Below are 19661 nucleotides of genomic sequence, written 5' to 3' on the forward strand. Positions count from 1 at the left end.
AGAACTCAAGTTCACATAATGTAGGTAAATCTTTGGCAAACAAGACTAATAATTTTGGCTTAATAAAAACAGCTATGTTTTCTGACACTGTTAGATAAAATAAAAACATGAATTATTTTACTTCTATGTTTTTTCTAAAGTTATGAGTTTACTGATGGAATAAGCTGGCATTATTTGTTTAATGTTTATAGTCATGGAAATTGTAAAGCTGTGTTTTAACCAACTTGATGAATTATTCTGGAATCTTTGTTTCAAAAGCAATTATATTCTATAGTTATGTTACCTTAAAAATGATTTTTAAGATTGTTAGGCTAATTTGAAAACTTGGATGGACATTTATTAGACACTTAGGTCATTTCTAAGTAAGAGAGAATAACTGAGCCATTGATTATGATGGGGATTCAGGACACACTATTCTCAAATGTGCCACCTTAGCATTTGAGAAAACAGCAAAAATAAAGGGCAACTCTGACTTCCAGCCCTCATCCTTTTAAGCAGTTCATAATAGAATTCCTTAGTCTTCCTGGAATTTGTCCTACACCTAGAAGAAAGGAATGTCACAGAGGGACAAAGAATAATCTGAACTAACCTGCCTGGTTAAGTTCTTCCAGCTTACTACCATTGGGTCATACCCACTTTGTCCAATCAAATTTTGGTACAACTAGGTACAACTTCATTGAAACACATAGGTTTCCCTTTCTGAAAGTTCCCATGCCATTTCACATAAAATTTATATTAATTGAATTTGTGTACTCTATTTAATCTGTTCTTTGTTATAAAGGTCTTAGCCATGAACCTAGTAGTGGATGAGAAAGAAATCTTCTCTCTGCATAATTACTAAGGTAAATTTTGAGTTCATATGCTCTATCTTTGAGTTTGTCTACTGAACATGTTCATTTTTGCCACTTGGAGAAGCTGGAGCATGAGGCATACATATGGCTAAAGAAAGCAGTGTTGGGTGTATTTATGAGTTCCATCAGTTGACTAAAATACTGGTAAGTTTTTAAATTATTCCAGTTTCTTTATGCAATCACAGTAATTCTGGTTAAAAGATATAATGTAAATGAATGAAATCCTACTAGAAGTAATAATGGCAGAGAGGTTATGACTTTATATTAAGGTAATGAAATAACTGTGTGCAAAGTGAGAAGATGTGAATTGTTTACTAAGGGAAAAATAGGCATGAGCTAAAGTAAAGTAACTGTGCCAGAAAGAAAATGGTAAAAGACAAAACCTGAATGGACACAGAAAGTTAAATAAGATTTGCAAGAAAGGACATTTTATTTGCCTTAGGTTAGAGTTTGTGCAAAAATAAATCTGGAAAGTTATAAAATGTATTAAAATCTTAGCAAAGTTTGCTCAATTTTGCTGGGCTTGTTTCATTACTGTACTGTTTTCACCTATAATATCATTATTCTCTATTATGTCTAATCTTTCTAGAATGCAAAAGTTCTGGCTTATCAGAATAACTTTATAAGTTTTATGCTGACTTTTTCACTTAAGAATTAAGGTTCTGTATAGAGCAATAAGTTTTATTGTGACTTTGAAAGAGTAGAGAAATATCATTTCTTAGGTACCCATGATCCTATACCTATCCTAAGTGTTTGCATCTCCTGGTGACTTGTTTTTGCAATGCTGAAGACTGAACTCAGAACTTGTTGCACATGCTAGGCAAGTGCTCTGAGTTACATGCCTAGAACCACAACTTTTAATTTTTGCCTTTCCAAAATTAAATCCTAAATGTTAAATAAAATTTTCAGGATATCTTTGCACCTAAAATTATCTTTGAGATTCTGCAAGAGGGCCACTGAAAAATCACAAAGACATACTCTTTATTTCTGTAGAAAGAGAATTGCTTGAAATAATTAGGTTTATTTGTTACTACTAATGAGGTTCCATGGAAGAGATGTCAAGTGAGGAGATGCATATGCACCCTGATATTAAATTTAAGGGGTAAAATATTATTAAAGTAAGGTTTTTTGAAATTGTGTGATATATGGAGATTTGTCAACACCCTCGTCCATAATATGTTCCATTCACAAAAGACCCTGTACTGCTTTGCTTGATAAATAGACAACTATTTCAATTACTTTTTAAAATGTTAACTTGGTCATATCTTTAGTTTAAAGCTTATATCCTCTAGTCTAGTAAGTATCAATTTGGGAATCTACATCTCTTATCTGAGATGTACTAATATACAGATATTTAGGACCTATCCTAGACTTAATAAGTCTCTTGATGTTTCTCCACAATTTTTGTGTAATACTGTATGTTTGGCATATTCAAATCTCAAGTTTTTTTTTTTTTCCCCCCTCTGTAAAGTCTACTGTTGGGACTCAGAAAAAAATGATACCCAAAAGTACAGTGCTGTGGCATGCTAAGTATTCTGAAATAAAGGAAAGAGCTCAGAAGGAAGATCTTTCTGACCTGTTCCTATAGGCCAGAGAAATCAGAATTCCTCTTTCCCAAAGGCAGGTCATTGGCACTAGAACTCCTTTTCCTCAAAACTAGCCATAAAATCTTAAAATATTACTCTAACCTTCCCTGATTTTCCATATGAGAGCTAGCCATAAGGATATTCTCTGATGTGCCTTATCTGATAGATTTTAAGACCCTGCTTCCAGAAGGGGTCCTTTACCTAGAAGAATGCCACACAGAGAGGAAAAGAAGAATCTGAACAGACATACCTTGCTGCCCTGCCCCCTCAGTATATTACCATTATGTGGTACTCATTTTGTCCAATCACATTTCTACAGGTCTATCAATTTTTAATTGAATCAAAGCATAATGGGTCTTTATGTATTCATTTCTAAAGGTTCCTGTGTCATATTAAAACCTTGATTAAATAAATATGTTGTACTTTTTTCTTGTTGACTGTGAACCTTGTGATAGGGAGAAAAGGCAGCATCTGTGAAGGTATCATTTGTCTGCCCCTATACCAGGTTCATCCATTTTTAAAAATCTGATGAATGTTCACTGTCATCTTTGAAAGTATGCTTCAATGATTACATTTACAGATATTTTCTCAACTTTTTGGATTTGAACTTAAGTTACATTTTTCTTTTTATGAACTCATAATCCACCTGTGAAAATTACAACTATGATCTATAGTTTCCATGCTTATGCTTCCCTAAAAGTTCTTGCAATCAGCTATAGGTCAAAGGACTTTATCATCAACAAAGGAGCATTATCTCAGAACCCCACAGAAAAAGACCAACCAGGTACTTGGGAATAAAGGTTTTTGATGCTATCACTACATTTTAAGACCATTACTAGTTGAATGAGTCAAGATTTTGAGAACTTCAGTTAAGAAGCAAAAACATGATCCAGTAGAACAAGAATTATATACGACTGAATGAACTGATGAAGACTGACTAAAGTTTTATGACACTGGAGTGTCACTGGTACTGTTTTACTAGTCTACATATTTTCAATATATCAGGAAATCCTTTCTTTTTCCTCTTAAGATGTTATAACTCATTACAATTTAGTAGAGCTTTCTTTGTAAATGGAAATACTATATATCTCATTCTACCACTGTGACACCTCCAGAATTTGGAATTTCTTACAGAAGATTCTTAAATTTTATGGCAATATTACTATTTGCATATGTTCAATAGCAATCTATCCTCCTTTTATTAGGATGTGATTTGGAGCATGGGATATCTGAGAATGATGCTCTTTAAACAGATATGCGCAGATACTTTTAAGGAACAGTTTGATTTTATGCAGCCTTCTAGGAAAAGTGGTCTGGCACCTGGCTTATAGAGTTCCCCGTCTTACAGGGAAAATATTCTGGAGATTTTGAGAAGGGAGGATTTGCCTAAATCAATAGGTACTATAGAACACATGCAGTGGCAAATTCTTGGCTTGGATTCCTAATCTCAAGAGATTTAAAGTACAATCCAAGATTCTTTATGAAAACTTTGGCTTAAAGCAAACTTAAGAAAACTTATATGGTAAATTGATATCCTGAAAAAAATGTAATATTCTTGCTATACCTATGTAAATAATCAGGGCAAAAAAGTATATTGATCTTATTTTGTGATTATGACTAATCTCCATTTGAGATTATTTTCTCTCAAATAGGGAGAAGCCAGGCACAGTGATGTATGCCTGTAGTCCCAGTTACTTGGGAGGTCAAGATGGGAGGATCTCTTGAACCTAGGAGTTTCAGACCATCTTGGGTAACATAGGGAGACCTAGTCTTAAAAACATAAAAAGTCAGGGCGGGGGAGGGGGGTGCACTGGGGCAAGAGCCGAACATGATTTCAATGGAAAAATATGTACTCTAGCATATCCTTCTCTTTTAGCATTATAAGGCTTTTAGCTCCTTTTCCTGTCTTTCAGCTATTGAGCAACTCTTTTTAAGTTGTATACAACTTATACATACATAGATTCTGTCCTGTGTCCCACTGGTTCTTATCAACACCCTTCTTCCCCAAGGGAAATAACAATTTTTGTCTGCATTTGCAACTGACCTCAAATTCTTTATTCTACATAAATTTGTCCTTGTTAGAACATCTGCCTTGTTTGCTTATATGATGAGTGAAATAAATTCTTTTATTTGTATTTTGTACCTGTATGAGTCATGATTCTTACTTTTATTTTGAAAGTTAACTTTTAACAGTCACCTGGATGTGAGGTTGAGAGGTAAAACTAGGTGGAAGTCCAGCCCCAACTAATAGTGTTAACTTATGGGAGAAATTCTAAGTTCTGAGCAATATCTCCAGCCATCTTTTTCTCTTTTTCAGGATCCAGGGCTGGACCTATCTGCTTCCTTTCCTGCTTCTACCTTCTATTACTTCAGAGGTGGGTTTTCCTCTCCAACAGACCCACTGTGAACACAATGCAGTTTCACAGCTTGTCCTCTGCCCTCCTCGTCCTGAATGAAACCTTCCTTTATTTTGAGAATTTCAAAGAGTTTTTATAGCTAACAGCAATGAGAAAAACACAGGGGGCAAAATGACATACCAAAGAAAAGTCACAAAGTTTCAAATCAGATCAAACGGGGTGGGGTGGGGGGTGGAGAGGGTTTTCTGGTTTTCATTAGCATGTAAATGGTAGTAGATCTTAGTCTTCTACTACCCACATTTTCCACAGCTGTTTTCTGCCTCCTCTCTCCATGATGCAGCTTCCTTCTCCTCCCCATCCTTCACATAAAAAAAAAAAGACAAAAGCCACAAGGGTGAGAAAGGTGGGTCTTTTCAGTACACAAAGAATTGAAGTAAGGTTCATCTACATTTCAGAGGAAGCACCAGATATTCTCATCTCTTTTAATAAAGGTTATCTTTGAAGAGTTCCCTTTGGAATAGATGCTGAGCTTAAAGAGATGTTTAGGATGAGGGCTTGCATTAAAGCCACAGCCACAGGGGTACTTATATTTTCTTTGCTTTTTGTGTAAGTATGTTGAGGGTGGGAAAGTGAAGGATGGGGAATTGGAGGAGGAAAGAATCTGTCAGAGGCACTCAGCCTTCTTTTCTACTCTGCAATTTCAGAAAACCAAGCTTTCTTAGTTGCGGTAAAAATAGACAGCTGTGTAAAAACAACAAAAGCAGATGGATAATTACAGAAATGATCAACAGAAGGTAGGAAACTTTAGTTTCAGAAATGAGTACACTCTTATATAAAAAGACCTGTAGAAAAATGGTTAAGAAACTGAAAACAGGTAGTTAACAGGGGATTTTATAATATTGGTCTTAAATACTTTACTTCATTATTATATGCAGTATAAATTTCCACTTATCCTTGATTCATAATAGAACTGTATTTCTTAAGTGAAATTTGAAAGATGGGTGCAGTGGCACATGCCTGTAATATCAGCAACAAGGAGGCTGAGGCAGGAGGATCACAAATTCTAGGCAAGCATGGGCAACTTAGTAACACCCTATTTCAAAATAAAAAATAGAAAGGACTGGTGATGTAGCTCAATGGGAGAGTGCCCCTGGGTTCAATCCCCAGTATAATAATAATAATAATAATAATAATAATAATAATAATATCCCAGTACAATAATAATAATAATAATAATAATAAGAAGAAGAAGAAGAAGAAGAAGAAGAAGTAAGTCACTGGACTAAACAGTAAGAAATAATGGCATATGAGCTGGTCCAAGAACTTAAAATCCTGAAATTATATAGTTTGAGAATCACCCAAACTTCTCATTTCAAAGACAAGAGAAATATGGTTATATGTAGTGAAGTATGAACGGTTCAAGCTCTCCTGTGAAGGAGATAATTGAGGAATTAGAATCCAGGTTACCAGCCTCTCAATCCTATAGAACTTACATAATAGTACTTCTAAACTAACACCTTAAAATTATCAGAACATTAGTTCGCCCAATCTTCAACAGCACTAGCTCATAACAAAATGTTTGGTCTGGAGGGAAGGAGGATTCACTTTTAAGTTCCTTATCACCTACCCAAGAGAGGAAAATCAGAACGGAGAGGATTGCTGCAGAATTTGGAAAACACCCTCCAACACATGATTCTGCAGCACTCCAGCACTGTTTACTTAGATCCAGTTTCCACTATAGCTGAAGAAGCAAGACTCATTTAAGTAAAAACACATAATGCTGCTGGGTGTGATGGTGAATACCTGTAATCCCAGTAGCTCAGGAGGCTGAGGCAAGAGGATGGCAGGTTCAAAGCCAGCCTTAGCAACTTAGTGAGAGGCCCTAAGCAACTCAGGAAGACCCGGTCTCTGAATAAAAATACAAAAACAAACAAACAAACAAACAAACAAACAACAAAAAAAAAACCCAAAAACAAAAACAACAAAAAAAGCTAGGGATGTGGTTCAGTGGTTAAGTGCCCCTGAGTTCAATCCCTGGTAACAAAAAAACAAAACAAAACCATAATGGTAAATGTTAACAAGGCTGATTACAAATGAATTCTAGGGTGTAATAAAAGGATTTCCCCAGGTGATCAGAGTAGCTTCAATCTTTTGAGTAGAGCAGTATATTTTTAGAATGTCTTTAATTTTATTTGATACTGAGTACACATCATATGGCAGCTTTTGTGCCAGGTGCTTGGGACAAAGTAGTGACCAAGACAGACAGTTCCTGCTATGAGGTAAGTTAGAAATCCTGATCTACTGTTAGTCTACAGTTTTCCTAGTCACTATCCAGAAATATTGGAAAGGCACCTGATTTCAATAGCAGCATTGGCTAGTTCACACCTACAATTCACATGGCAACTGCAGTCACACAGTCCTTGTGACCACTTAAGAGACTAACAAGGGATTTAATAGTTTAATTAAATTTTCTCTTATTAAACTTAAGTTACAGACCTCAAATTAATAAATTTTCAAGATGTCAGTCATGAAATATAGTGGGTTGAAAGGATGGAAAACATTAATAAAACTGTTTTTGATAACTTGTAGTTTAATTAAAATATTATTCTAAATCAAATAATATTTTGACAATATTATTTTAAGTCAAAATAATAAAGACCGACCACTTTGAGAACAATTATGTAGTTAAGAAATTTAGAACTTGCCAAACAAATATTAATATGGAATTGCACTTAAAGTCCTTTTTAAGTTTTAAAAGTCTATTTGAAAAACAACCTTAATAGGATATACTCACTATTATAATTATATACTTACTATGTGTCAAAACCTATTTTAAGCATTTTGTTTTTTAACTCAATCCTCACAGCAATTCCCATTGTACGTATGAGGAGATAAAAATACAATATCACAATGACCCAACCGAGTTTGGCTTTATACTATTTTTTGTGTACAGCATTGGGAACTGAACCCAGGGCCTTGAGCATACTCTGCTACATATCTTGGTCCCTAGTTTTAAAATTCTAATAGTAAGCTACAATACTAAGTGGGGAAGAAAAATATTTTAGATAATAAAATCTTCACAAAGGTTTCATAGTGTTTTCGTATTTATATGTCAAATGGATTAGAAAACACTCATTTTTTAAACATTCATATAATGGCTTACAGTAACAATTATTGAAGATTTTGTCTCATTCAAATAGAGAACTATATTAAGAGTTAAGTTCGATCTGACCAACTTGGGACATTTTCTAACATGTACTGCCAAACAAAATACACTAGGTACAAATGTACAGCAGCACATTTAAATCTATGGGAAACAAACAACAGAAATGCCATACTGAGAGAGATAGGGTCAGAACTAAGCTTTACCAATTATCTATTATGTATCTTATTTCAACTATGAAGAAGCATTAAGTCTGTTATGAAATTAATTCAAAATCATACTGGTTCAAAGACTAGAACCCAGAGTGGTCTAAATGCACATTTCCTTTCACTATACTGTGTTGACTTAATAGCAGAAAATAATAAAAATATTTTGCACTATTGTCGATAGTAAGATCAACAAAATCCAATGGTGTAACATAGCTGTCTCCAAAACTAATATACTTTTAGACTATATCTATATAACTGTATAATTGAGATTATGCTTGGTATTAGTCCACCATATCAGAAAAGAAGCAAACGCAGACATTTAGGTTTAATGAAAATATGGGAGTGAATATGATAATGATAATTATTTTCAATAAAAAAGGTGCTAGATAGAATAATATGCATTAGATTTTGGATCAAAGTAAAAGAGAACTTAATAATATAGGTGTCAAAACTACAGTATGCTACCTTATGGCATAGAGTTTAAATAACCAAATGTTGGTAATTTTGCAGAGGAATTCAGAAACAAGGTAGGTGTTAGACAAGTGGTCTTATTCCCTACCCTGTCCCTACTTCAGATTAGAGCATTTTGGCTTTTACATGTAACATTTGGCATTCCATTTTAGATTTTTCTTTGACGTGACTTTTTTTTTTCTTTTGGAAGGGGGGTTGTTTATCCTGTTGCAGCAAAAAAGCTAAGAGCCACTGAATTAGATATATGGAAAGATTTCTTTCAACTCACATTTTGTATTCCTGAATGGTTTTAGTTAAGACCATAAAATCATATTTTGACTTTATTTGTGAAAAGAAAAAACAAAAACAGACCAATCATACCATTTTTTTCAGCAAAGGCAGCTGCATCTTCTTTACTACTGAATGTTAGAACCATATTGGACAAAGGATCAGCCCTGTAAGAAAGAATTTTTTTCCAGGATTTAATATTAAGCTTTGACTACAAAAATAAATCAGTATTTAAAATAAATGTTTAGAAAATAGTTTAGAAAATAAAGAGTTGCGCTAATATGGAACACATACATTCTTGATGGAATATTCTAATTGTAACAATCTCTTTGAAACTGTTAGCTGGGCACAGTGGTCCATGCCTATATTCCCAGTGGTTCTGAAGGCTGAGTTTAGAGGATCACAAGTTCAAAGCCATGCTCGGCAACTTAGTGAGGATCAAAACAATTTAGTGGGACCCTGTGTCAAAAAAACAAAAAACATGGGCTGGGGAGATAGCTCAGTTGGTAGAGTGCTCGCCTCACAAGCACAAGGCCCTGGGTTCAATCCCCAGCACCGCAAAAAAAAAAAAAGAAACTGGGCTGGGGGCATGGCTCAGTGTTTAAGTGCCCCTGGGTTCTATCTCCAGTATATTCCTCTTGTCCCCCAAAAAAGCTTTTAGTAATTTACCTTTTTTTGTGTTAAATATTGGGAGATTTTAATAACAGGTATTGTCAAATAATACAAATTATAATTGTGAAGACATTCAGCTGGTCTTTAATAAAATCATTTATTCAACTCTTAAAAAGAGAAAAGAGCAGGATATGGTGGCTCACACTTATAATACAAGCTAAAACTTGGGAGGCTAAGGCAGAAGGATCCTAAATTCAAGACCTGCCTTGGCAAATTCAAGGACAACCTTGATAATTTAGTGAGACCTGCCTCAAAAGAAAAAAAAAAGGGCTGGAAAAAGCCCAAGTTCAACCCTCACTACGTGGGGGGAAAGGGGGTGCGCAAGGTGCCAGGTGTGGAAGGTAGGGATTAGAGTTGAATTAAAAATAAAAAGTCCAGGAAGATTCTCAAACTGATCTTATAAATTCAATATCAAAAGATTACAAAAAAGTAGAACTGCCAGTACAGATGGGTCCCAGCTTATAAGGGTTTGACTTAGGATTTTTTGATTTTACATTGGTGCTAAAGCAATACACGTTCAGAAGAAACTGTACTTTGAATTCTAAATTTTGATCTTTACTTGGCTAGCAAAATGTGGTATGATTTTCTTGCATTGCTGGGCAGTAGCAGTGAACTGCAATTTCCAGTTAAGCACATGGTCCACAATGATACCGATAACAACTGATACTCTGCATTGTGCTATACTGCTAAGCTATGACACTGGGTAGTTTAATTGTATTAAATGCATTTTTTATTTATGCTATCTTCAATTTGCAATGGGTTTATTGGGACATAACTCTACATTATCATTACAACAAAAAATAGACAACACTACCCACTCTTCTTAACAAACCTTCCACCATTAACAATACTGTTTTTAGGGCACAGGCCCAGTTTAAAAAAAAAAAAAAAAAGCTTCAAGATATGACATCCAATTGAGTTCTTCTACACGTTTACAAATGTTTACTGTAAGCTCTCAGAGGAACTTCATTAGAAATATGCAAGTAAATTTAGAAAGAATTTCAGAAGTAATTTGGATAATGGAGAACAATGAAATATAAACAAAAGAGAACATGGAAAGTATCTCTCCTGGACTCAAGGTCCCACAAATTGTTGCTGAAATTCTGGTCATATATTACAGTGGTTATTCTGGGACTCCTAGAACTCCCTATAATCATATACATTCCTATCATATACCCCTCTTGTATGCAAAAGAATTTCAAAAGGTTGGCTATATTAGTACCCATAACTGGTAGTTTTATATTGGTGTTCTTTTTGAAAGTAAATTTTCTCAGTTCTAATTAAAATAGTTATACTGAGAAGTGCCAACATAAATATGATCCAATAATTTGATGAGTGTTGACAGGCACAATGACTTAGTTGAAAACATGAAACAATAGCAAAAAAAATTGTACCCGAAACTTAGGAGCCAAGAGAACTTAACTCTATTTCCTACAAAGGCAGGAAAGCCTTTTTAAAATTATCCTAACTTTATTAATGAAAAAATATATAAGTTAAATAGTAACAACTTGTATCAATTAAGTCCCATACTTTTAGCTTTTTACCTTTCTTATTCTCCTATATTTTGAAATTCTTGATGGGTATGTTGCCACCAATACCTTCCTAATTGATCTTTCTGCCTCCTTTCTTAACTCTGATCTATTCTTTGCTTTTACCAGATTCAGCTCAAAAACTTTAAATAGTTCCTACTTTCCAGTTTTTTGTGTGTGTGGGGGGGGGTTGGTATCAGGCACTGAATTCAGGGGTGCTTCACCACTAAGCTACATCCCTGGCAACCCCCTCCCCCCTTTTTTTTTCTGACTAGCTGTAGAGGCTAGCTTCAAACCTGCGATTCTCCTGCCTGTCTCTCAAGTAGCTGGGATTATAGGTGTGTACCTGGTTTCCAGTCTTCTTTTTAATTACTCCTCTTAAAAGTAACCCACCAATCAAATCAGACTCTTTAATTTTTCCTATATTCAGTCTGTACTTTCCCATCAATTCAATTTATTCCTTTCATTTAGACTATTCTGCCACCACTTCCACAAATGGAGTCCATCCCAACCATTCCTCAGTGTTCACCATAAATACCAATCTTTTCTATTAAGTCTTTCATACTGCACTCTCCTCCAGCTGTATATAATTTCTCCTTCAATCTTCACTAAATATAAATTTGCTTTTATTTTAATGCTCGATTTGCTCAATTCTCAGTTACTGAGGTTCCAATTCAGACAGTGACAGCAGTTCACAACTCAGTATATCTACCTAACAACTACATATATAACAGTTATAAACTCTGAACAAATCAGAAAAAATGTGTTTGAAGGGACCTAAGAGTGATGAAGTTCAGAACTCTGGAGAGAATTCAATCTTTCAAAGGAAGAGGGGAAGAAAAACAACAACAACAACAAAAAAAAAAAACCACAAAAAACATACTGGATTAGATCCAAGTTTATATCTCCCCTACTCCCCACCCTCTGCGGTCCAGAGAGCTAGAAGCATATAGGAACTCAAGCAAAAATCACTCTTATCAGCACAAGGAATATGAAGATGGAGTTTAGAACTGCTACAGCAGTTTGAAATTTTTGTTTGGGAAGGAGGGAGTTGCGTAAAAGGGAGATTCTGAACTACATATGAATGGGTATGGCTCTAACAATAACTGGGAAGGCTGAAAGAACTGAGCAGAGATTTCAGCAGCCACCGATTACAAAGCCAACTATTACAAAGCAAAATGAGTCTGGAGTGAGGACTTGGTAAACCACATGTTTTGCACTAGAACCTCAAAAAGATCATGCCTTTGAAAAATTTTAAACATTATATTCTAGTTGCAAAACATAAAACTGAAACAGATGCACCCTAACAAAGTATAAAATCAATCCTCTCCACAAGTTCAAGGTGATCTACCAGTTTTTTTTTCTGCTAGAACAAAACACACAGCTGCTGTCATTAACTCGAGAAGAATAAGGGATTAGAGAATTAATAGATTATTGATACTTCTCTATAAATTGTTTTGATTATTAACTGATGACTGGTGTTTTAGGGGTTAATTTAGCATATCAGGAAGTCACACATGTACTTAGATATGTAAAAGATCTTCACTTTAGTATTTTACATAATTTCAAATGAAAACTCCTAAAATGCTGCTTGTTAATAGTGCAATGGATGAATCTTGCAAACATTAAAGTTAAGCAAAAAGAAACCTGTTTCAGAAAAGCACATAAAGGATGACTGTCTTTAATGAAAAATAAATCTATGTTGTTACAAATCAGAATAGTGGTTATCTTTGAAAAGGGGCATGAAATGAAATTGGGACTGAAATGCTATTTCTCAATCTGGGTGCACACTGAATAGATTTCATTGTAACCTATTATCCACAGTATTATTATTATTTTTTTAATTTTAAAGGGACGTTTTGTTCACATGTAAATTTTAAGGTTAATACATGAAAATTAATATAAGTACTAACTGACATTTGACTTTATCTGAGAGCTATGACTGCATTAAAAATATCTGCAAAAACTCTGGCACTGAGAATTTTATTAGATGATGTCTAGAAAGCAGAGAATGGAAGTAAGTGGGCTTCTATGTGGAAAGGTTTAGCTTATTATTATTTTTTTAAGTTTAAATAGCACTAGCTGTTAGAAATCGTCCTAAAAGCTGTTTTATTTATTTATTTACTTATTTATTTATTGTACCGGGGATTGAACGCAGGGACACTTAAACCACTGAGACACATCCCTAACCCCTTTTTGTAGTTTATTTAGAGACAGGATCTCACTGAGTTTGGTAGGGCCTCACTAGGTTGCTGAGGCTGGCTTTGAACTTGTGATTCTCCTGCCTCAGCCTCCCGAGCTACTGGGATTACAGGCAAGCGCCACCTTGATCGGCCTCTAAATGCTGTCATTTGATTAGCATCATTTAGAAATATCAGGTCATCTTTCTGTAAATGGAATAAGAAAGAGAGATAAAATGATAAATGCTATGGAGAAAAAGTAATGTTTATAATCAATCTTTTGCTTTTATTGCTTTAAAATATTAAATATATTTCTGAAGAAATGTCAAGAAGTCACACACACACTCTCACCCATAAGCAAATTTCACTGATTAATCGAGAACATCTTAAATATATTAACGAATCAAATCAAGTCAATACACCTAAAAACAGAAATTATTTAACTGGATCAGAGAATATAAAATTAAAATTCATTACATGTCAAAGAGAAAATGTCCCTTAATAGATGCTGGGAGAATATTTAACAAATCTTTGAGATAGGGTCTCCCTATGTTGCCCAGGTTGATCTTGAATTCCTGGGCTCAAAGGATCCTCTTGACTCAGCCTCCTGAGTATCTGTGACTACAGGATTATACAACTGTGCCTAGCTAACCATTCCTACTTTTTTTAGAAAATTATTTTAAGTCAAGATTAGGAGAAAACTGTCCATTTTATTTCATAGGAAACATTTTCACTGAAGAAGGAGAGAGACAATAAGGATGTTGGATATAACTACTCCACTAACAGTGAACAATGTGTACCAAATTTTACTCAATGAAGTAAGGCAAGAAAAAGAAACACCTGGAAGTGTAAGAAGAGAAAACAAACTACCACAAGTTTTAGATTATACAAGTACCTAGATAATCAAAGTGAATTCTTGGAAAGTCATGAAAACTAATGGGATAATACATGGGACAGCTATATGCAAATGTAACTTAAAATACTGGTGATACTCAACCAGAAAATATAAACCCCCCCCAAAAAATCATCCAAAATACTAATAAAAACTAAAATATCTAGGAATAATTTTAATTCCTATATTAAGAAAACCATCAAGTTTTGCTGAAAGACCTATGAAGTCACATGTATGCACATAATGCACTGAAAAAAAAAATCCAGAAATTGTTGACAGGGTTCACTTCTAAGGAGGGAGAAGGTATGTAGACAACAGAGTAGTTTAATAGGTATGGAGAGGAGTAATTGGTAACTTTCATAATTTATTCTGTATATGTCCATACTATTTACATCTCTAGGGCAAAACACACTCATTTACTTGTTCAACAAAGTCAATAAAGAAAAGTGACAGAATCCTTTATTGAAAGATAACAAAAAAAATTGAGTCATGTAATTAAAGCAAATTTTAAAAGTGCCTTCGCAGTGAGGTCGAGCAGTGTAAGACAGAAAGATTGGGACAGATAATACTTCCATTTGCTACTTATAAGCCAAAGGACTATCTACAAGCCTAAGTATCATATCCACTTTGATGACTTATTATGGCTTAAGGATCAAGTATACTATGTGAATAGTTAGGCAATGAGAGAATTAGCAACATCTAAATTAGCATACACCTCTGCTTAAATTAGATGACCTTCTATGTCCATGATGACATGGAACAAATCCTTATTTCCAGAAGCTGAATGACAAGGTTCATAATTCTCTACTGAAAATTATTTTTTTAAATTAAATATGGAAGTCATAATTTTATATATAATGAATTTAACACAGAAGGTGATGCCTTCAATAGTCAAGAATGTCAATGGCTAAGGTATACTGATATAACTGAAGAAAAACAAATATATTTAGGTTTTATTAAACTTAAAGTCCTACTTATAGAAATAAATAAAAAGAATTTATTAACCCAACAGACAAAAGAAACAATAACCATCTTAGCATAAAATTAATAACTGCAACTAGCTGTAGTATTAAATGAGAATGAATCAACCGAAAACCTGCCTTTGCCACCTTACTGGATCAAGATGAGTTAAAGAGTAAAAACCTTGGGTCAAACTCAAGGGATGATTTTGCATCTTATTATATTTTTCATGTTTACACAAAGATAAACCTTTTACCTTTGAGTTCTAACATTTAAAGATTCAGGCAATTAAAACAGCATAAGAAAACTTCCACTACAAATATGAAAAAGAAATGTAAATATAGTATTTAAAAATGTGAATTTAAAAATCTAAAAACAAAGATCAAGCACATTTATCTTAAAAACCTACATGTGAACAAATGTGGCCTTTAAAACTTGTAAAAAATACTGTACATAAATAACAATGAAATTTATTTAGTATATTTTAAAAAAACAACCTATGTTAATTAGTCATTCAGACAACTTTCACAATAAGGCCTCCCTTCTGCACTCAATCAAAAACATTTGAGATTTCAAACTTCTATCACAAAATTATCATAATAACTTTAAATTACCTTTTCTAGTAGCATTACCTCTACTGCTCAAGAACATAAGTGTTGTTTTCTTTGTATTAATAGCAACTGCATGGAAAAAACCTCCAAAGGTATACAAAGATTATCTCTCTAGGTGTTATATTTATATGTCATGGTTTTTATCCGACTTACTTCTAACTTTCTCTAATACTCCTATGTCATCAGGGTTAGGTGTCTATTAAATTCTCCATGCCACTCCATTCATGTGGTAGATTCTAACCAGATAGAGGAAATAAGTATAGTTAAGCACCACATCCCCTATATTATGAAACCTTATATCTTCAAAACAAAAATATTTTAGGTATAGGATTGACAGTTGGTTCTCTTTTAGCATATATAGGAATTATTTCTTTAACCAATAGCAAAAAATATTAAATATTAAATCCATTTTTCCCATTAATAAAGTGTCTCATTAAAAGGAAAAATTACAAACCTATCTAGCTAGGTTTTAAATACTTTTCCTATACTCCACAAGTTAATGTTAAATAAATAATGATAAAACCAAAGCAGACTAAGAACTCAAACAGTGATCAAGCCATTGATATATCTGGGAAACAGATTTCTTAGTTAAAATGATGAACATTAAATAGATGATGAGAAATCTTCAGTTTCCAATAAAACAGTTTTATAAATGGGCTTAAAATGTGTCACGAAAAGAATTCAGCATGTTCAAGAAATACTGAATACTAACATTTTGTGTTCCAATGCTAAGAATAAAAAAATATAACTTTGATTCCAGTATCAGCAAATAGAGTCCCTGTTTTTTTAAAATTTTTTTTAATTTAATTTTTTTTTTGTAATTGTAGATGGACAGCACGTTGTTATTTTATTTGCTTTTTTTGTATGTGGTGCTAAGGATCAAACCCAGTGCCTCACCATGGGCTAAGCAAGTACTGCCACTGAGCCCCAGTCCTGAGTCCCTGTTTTAATCAAATAAAATAATCAAATATTTAGTAATAATTTGTTTATTTTTTTATGTTAATGGTTGCTTTTAAATATCAGAACCAAAAGAAGTATCAAGATATTTTTGTTGTTTTTATTTAAGATTCAAAACAATGTTTCAGATAAACCAAATTTAGAGAGGTTCTATCACGTCAAAAATACTTTACTCTGGAAAAACTACATTTTGAAAAGAACTTTTATTTCCCAAACATGGAGTATAGCTGATTTTCAATCGATATGCAATAAAAACAGTATTTCCATATTTATGCATAGTAAGTTTAGTTTTGCTCCAAAAGTAGGAGGGCAATAAATAATAAATATTTCAAATGTTTAATTGTGATATTTCTAGAAGCAATGATTATAATGATAATGATTATAAAAACATTTGTGCAAGCAGAGCAAAAATATGGCATCTTGGCAGTTGAGAAAAGAGCAGAAGCAGAAGTTATCTCAGGCCTTTGCTTGCCATTCTCCCTTGAAGTAGGCTGTAACAATTCTCTGACCTCTTTCTGAAATGACCTATGATATCATCATTCTAGAAGTGCCCACCCTGTACCCAGAGGAAAGGGATGTCTTTATCTCTGAAGACACAGGGGCACAGACAAGAAAATAAACAGGCTTTACTAAGTTCCCCCAGCTTATTAACATTAGATCATACCAGCTTTGTCCAATCATACTTGTACACAACTTTTCACAAACCTAAGCATAAAAATACATGTCTTCCTGTTTCTTTGGGTGTTCATTTGAGGGCTATCACATAAAAATTCCTATAAATGAATCTGTATGCTATCCTTATTATCTTTTTACAGCTACCTCAGCCATGATGGATATGAGGGAAAAATATTACTTTTTCTACTCTACAACTCTCTACCTCATCGATTTAGCATATACAAAGTACAAATATTCAAACAATGATCTATTATTGAATGTTGCTGGAAATTTTTTATGGTGAGTCTCATATATAGATAAACACATTAAAGTCTCATGACTCAAAATGAATGAGCATAATATTGCAATCACTGGTTATGGACAAAGTTTAACCTTAATTTCTTTAGTCTTTAGAAGCATGTGATTTACAAAAAGGCTCCATATATTTCACAAAACAAAATCTAAAGGCTATACAAATATCTACAAACTATGCCTATATATCATTTGCCTAATAGCATATAATTCTATTTCAATTCCAATAGGGAAGAGGTTTTCAACAAAAATTCTCTCAGGTACACTGACAAGAAAAGATGTCCCTGAAGAGTTTATTCCAATACACTGTAAAAGCCATTTACTGACCTCAAGAATTTACAGGTTTTCCTCAAATTAGCTAATTTCTGATCTTGCTCATTTCCCACCTCCTTACAAACAAGATAAATAAAGAAGTTTTACTTTCATTTAAAAGCAAGTTTAAAAGTGTCAATAAATTAGCATTCACGTAGTATCTTAGACTAATATAACTAGCTTGAATACCAGGCTAACAATCCTTATAATGTCTGTCAATCATTTTATCCAATAGATAGTATTTAGAATAATATCTCTGGTGTAATGTGCTGAGCCACACTTATTTGACTATGTATATAAAAGTTATATAAAGAAAAATACATATCTGTGTTTGGTTACAGTGGTGTCAAAAATAGTCATAGACTACATAAAAGAATCTGAAAATCAACATAAAGAGAAATCTACATAGAAATAGAAAACTGAAAACAATATTTATAAGAAAAAATACTCACGTTGATGCCCACCCCATCAAAGGATTTTCCCATCGTTCCCTGGTATCAAACTCCATCCTCCATTTCTTTGTGTTGTTTACTCCAGACTGCATGTTATTTCGAGCAGGAACAAAGATCCTGACTTTTCTAGTTTTGATATGCTCTTCTGGAACACCAGTTAATGTAGTGATATCCTAAAGAAAAACAAGCAAACAAGTTATGTTTCAAACAGCCTAATATTCCCACTAACATACTCTTATTGTTCCCTATAATCATGTCTATTCTGAGTCTATTATCCTTATAATCATGTGTCATTTGTTTATAAAATGAGATAAACTTTCTCGCTTATATAACTACTACTTTGATATTTTACTACATAAACTTCCATTCTAATACCTGTAAATGGTATATTTGAGAGGTGATGTTAGGGAACAGTGGGAAAAGAGTCATAAGAAAAAATTAGTCCCTCTGTCCAACAAAGTGTTGATACTCCCCCCAACCCCCAATGCTGGGGATCTAATCCAGGGTCTCATGCATTGCAGGCAAGTGCTCACCACTGAACTACACCCAACACTGAAAATTTCTGGAATCTCCTTGTAAAACCTGTAGTCAATATGCTCTTATTTTATGGGCAGGTTCAACAGGTCAGACAAGAAAAAAAATGTAAGTGGATATTAAAAGTAAAAGGATATAAAAGCAGACTTAATTTTAGTAGGAAGAAATAAATTACTAGTGTTTTCTGTGTCAAACTGCTTAACAGACACTCCCTTCAGGGGGAGGACTAAGCCTCTTCGTAAACAATCAGAATCAAATAACTTTAATTGGTAATTTACCTCTCTCTGATGAATCCTACTGAAAGAGAAGCTAGTAACGCAAATCTAACGTTATAAAGGTAAGCAAAAAAGTTTCACAATTTTTGCAGAAACGTGAAACGAAAAAAATAGTAACTTTAAACTCTCATTTTGTATTCTTTTATCCAGTAACAAATGTTCAACTGGAGAGTGCATAGAATTCTGATGCCACAGATTAGATATATTTATCAAAACGTAGCAATCAGAACACAAAATAAAAAAAAAAGAACACAAAATAATAAATTCAGAGTTGAAATCTTCAGTTAGTAATGATAAGTAATTCAGAGTTTAAATCTATAGTTAGTAAAGGCAAAACACTTTATTCTAGCAAAGTAAAATCATATTAGGGTTAACCATATCACTATTTATAAATACACCTTTTTAAAATCATTAAGG

General features: G+C 33.5%; 1 protein-coding gene across 1 annotated transcript in view; it reads right to left on the reverse strand.

Moving 5' to 3' along the window:
- The window catches only part of NDUFS4 (NADH:ubiquinone oxidoreductase subunit S4), an 83717-nt gene that overhangs the window by 9267 nt on the left and 54789 nt on the right, over window positions 1–19661 (reverse strand). Inside the window, exons 3-4 of the mRNA XM_079145578.1 lie at window positions 18436–18608; window positions 8998–9071 (exon numbers count right to left, since the gene is read on the reverse strand). Of these exons, the coding sequence (XP_079001704.1) occupies window positions 8998–9071; window positions 18436–18608 (247 nt within the window). The remainder of the gene's footprint in view (window positions 1–8997; window positions 9072–18435; window positions 18609–19661) is intronic.

This window comes from Sciurus vulgaris, assembly GCF_902686455.1.
Source record: "Sciurus vulgaris genome assembly, chromosome: 6".
Taxonomy (NCBI): domain Eukaryota; kingdom Metazoa; phylum Chordata; class Mammalia; order Rodentia; family Sciuridae; genus Sciurus; species Sciurus vulgaris.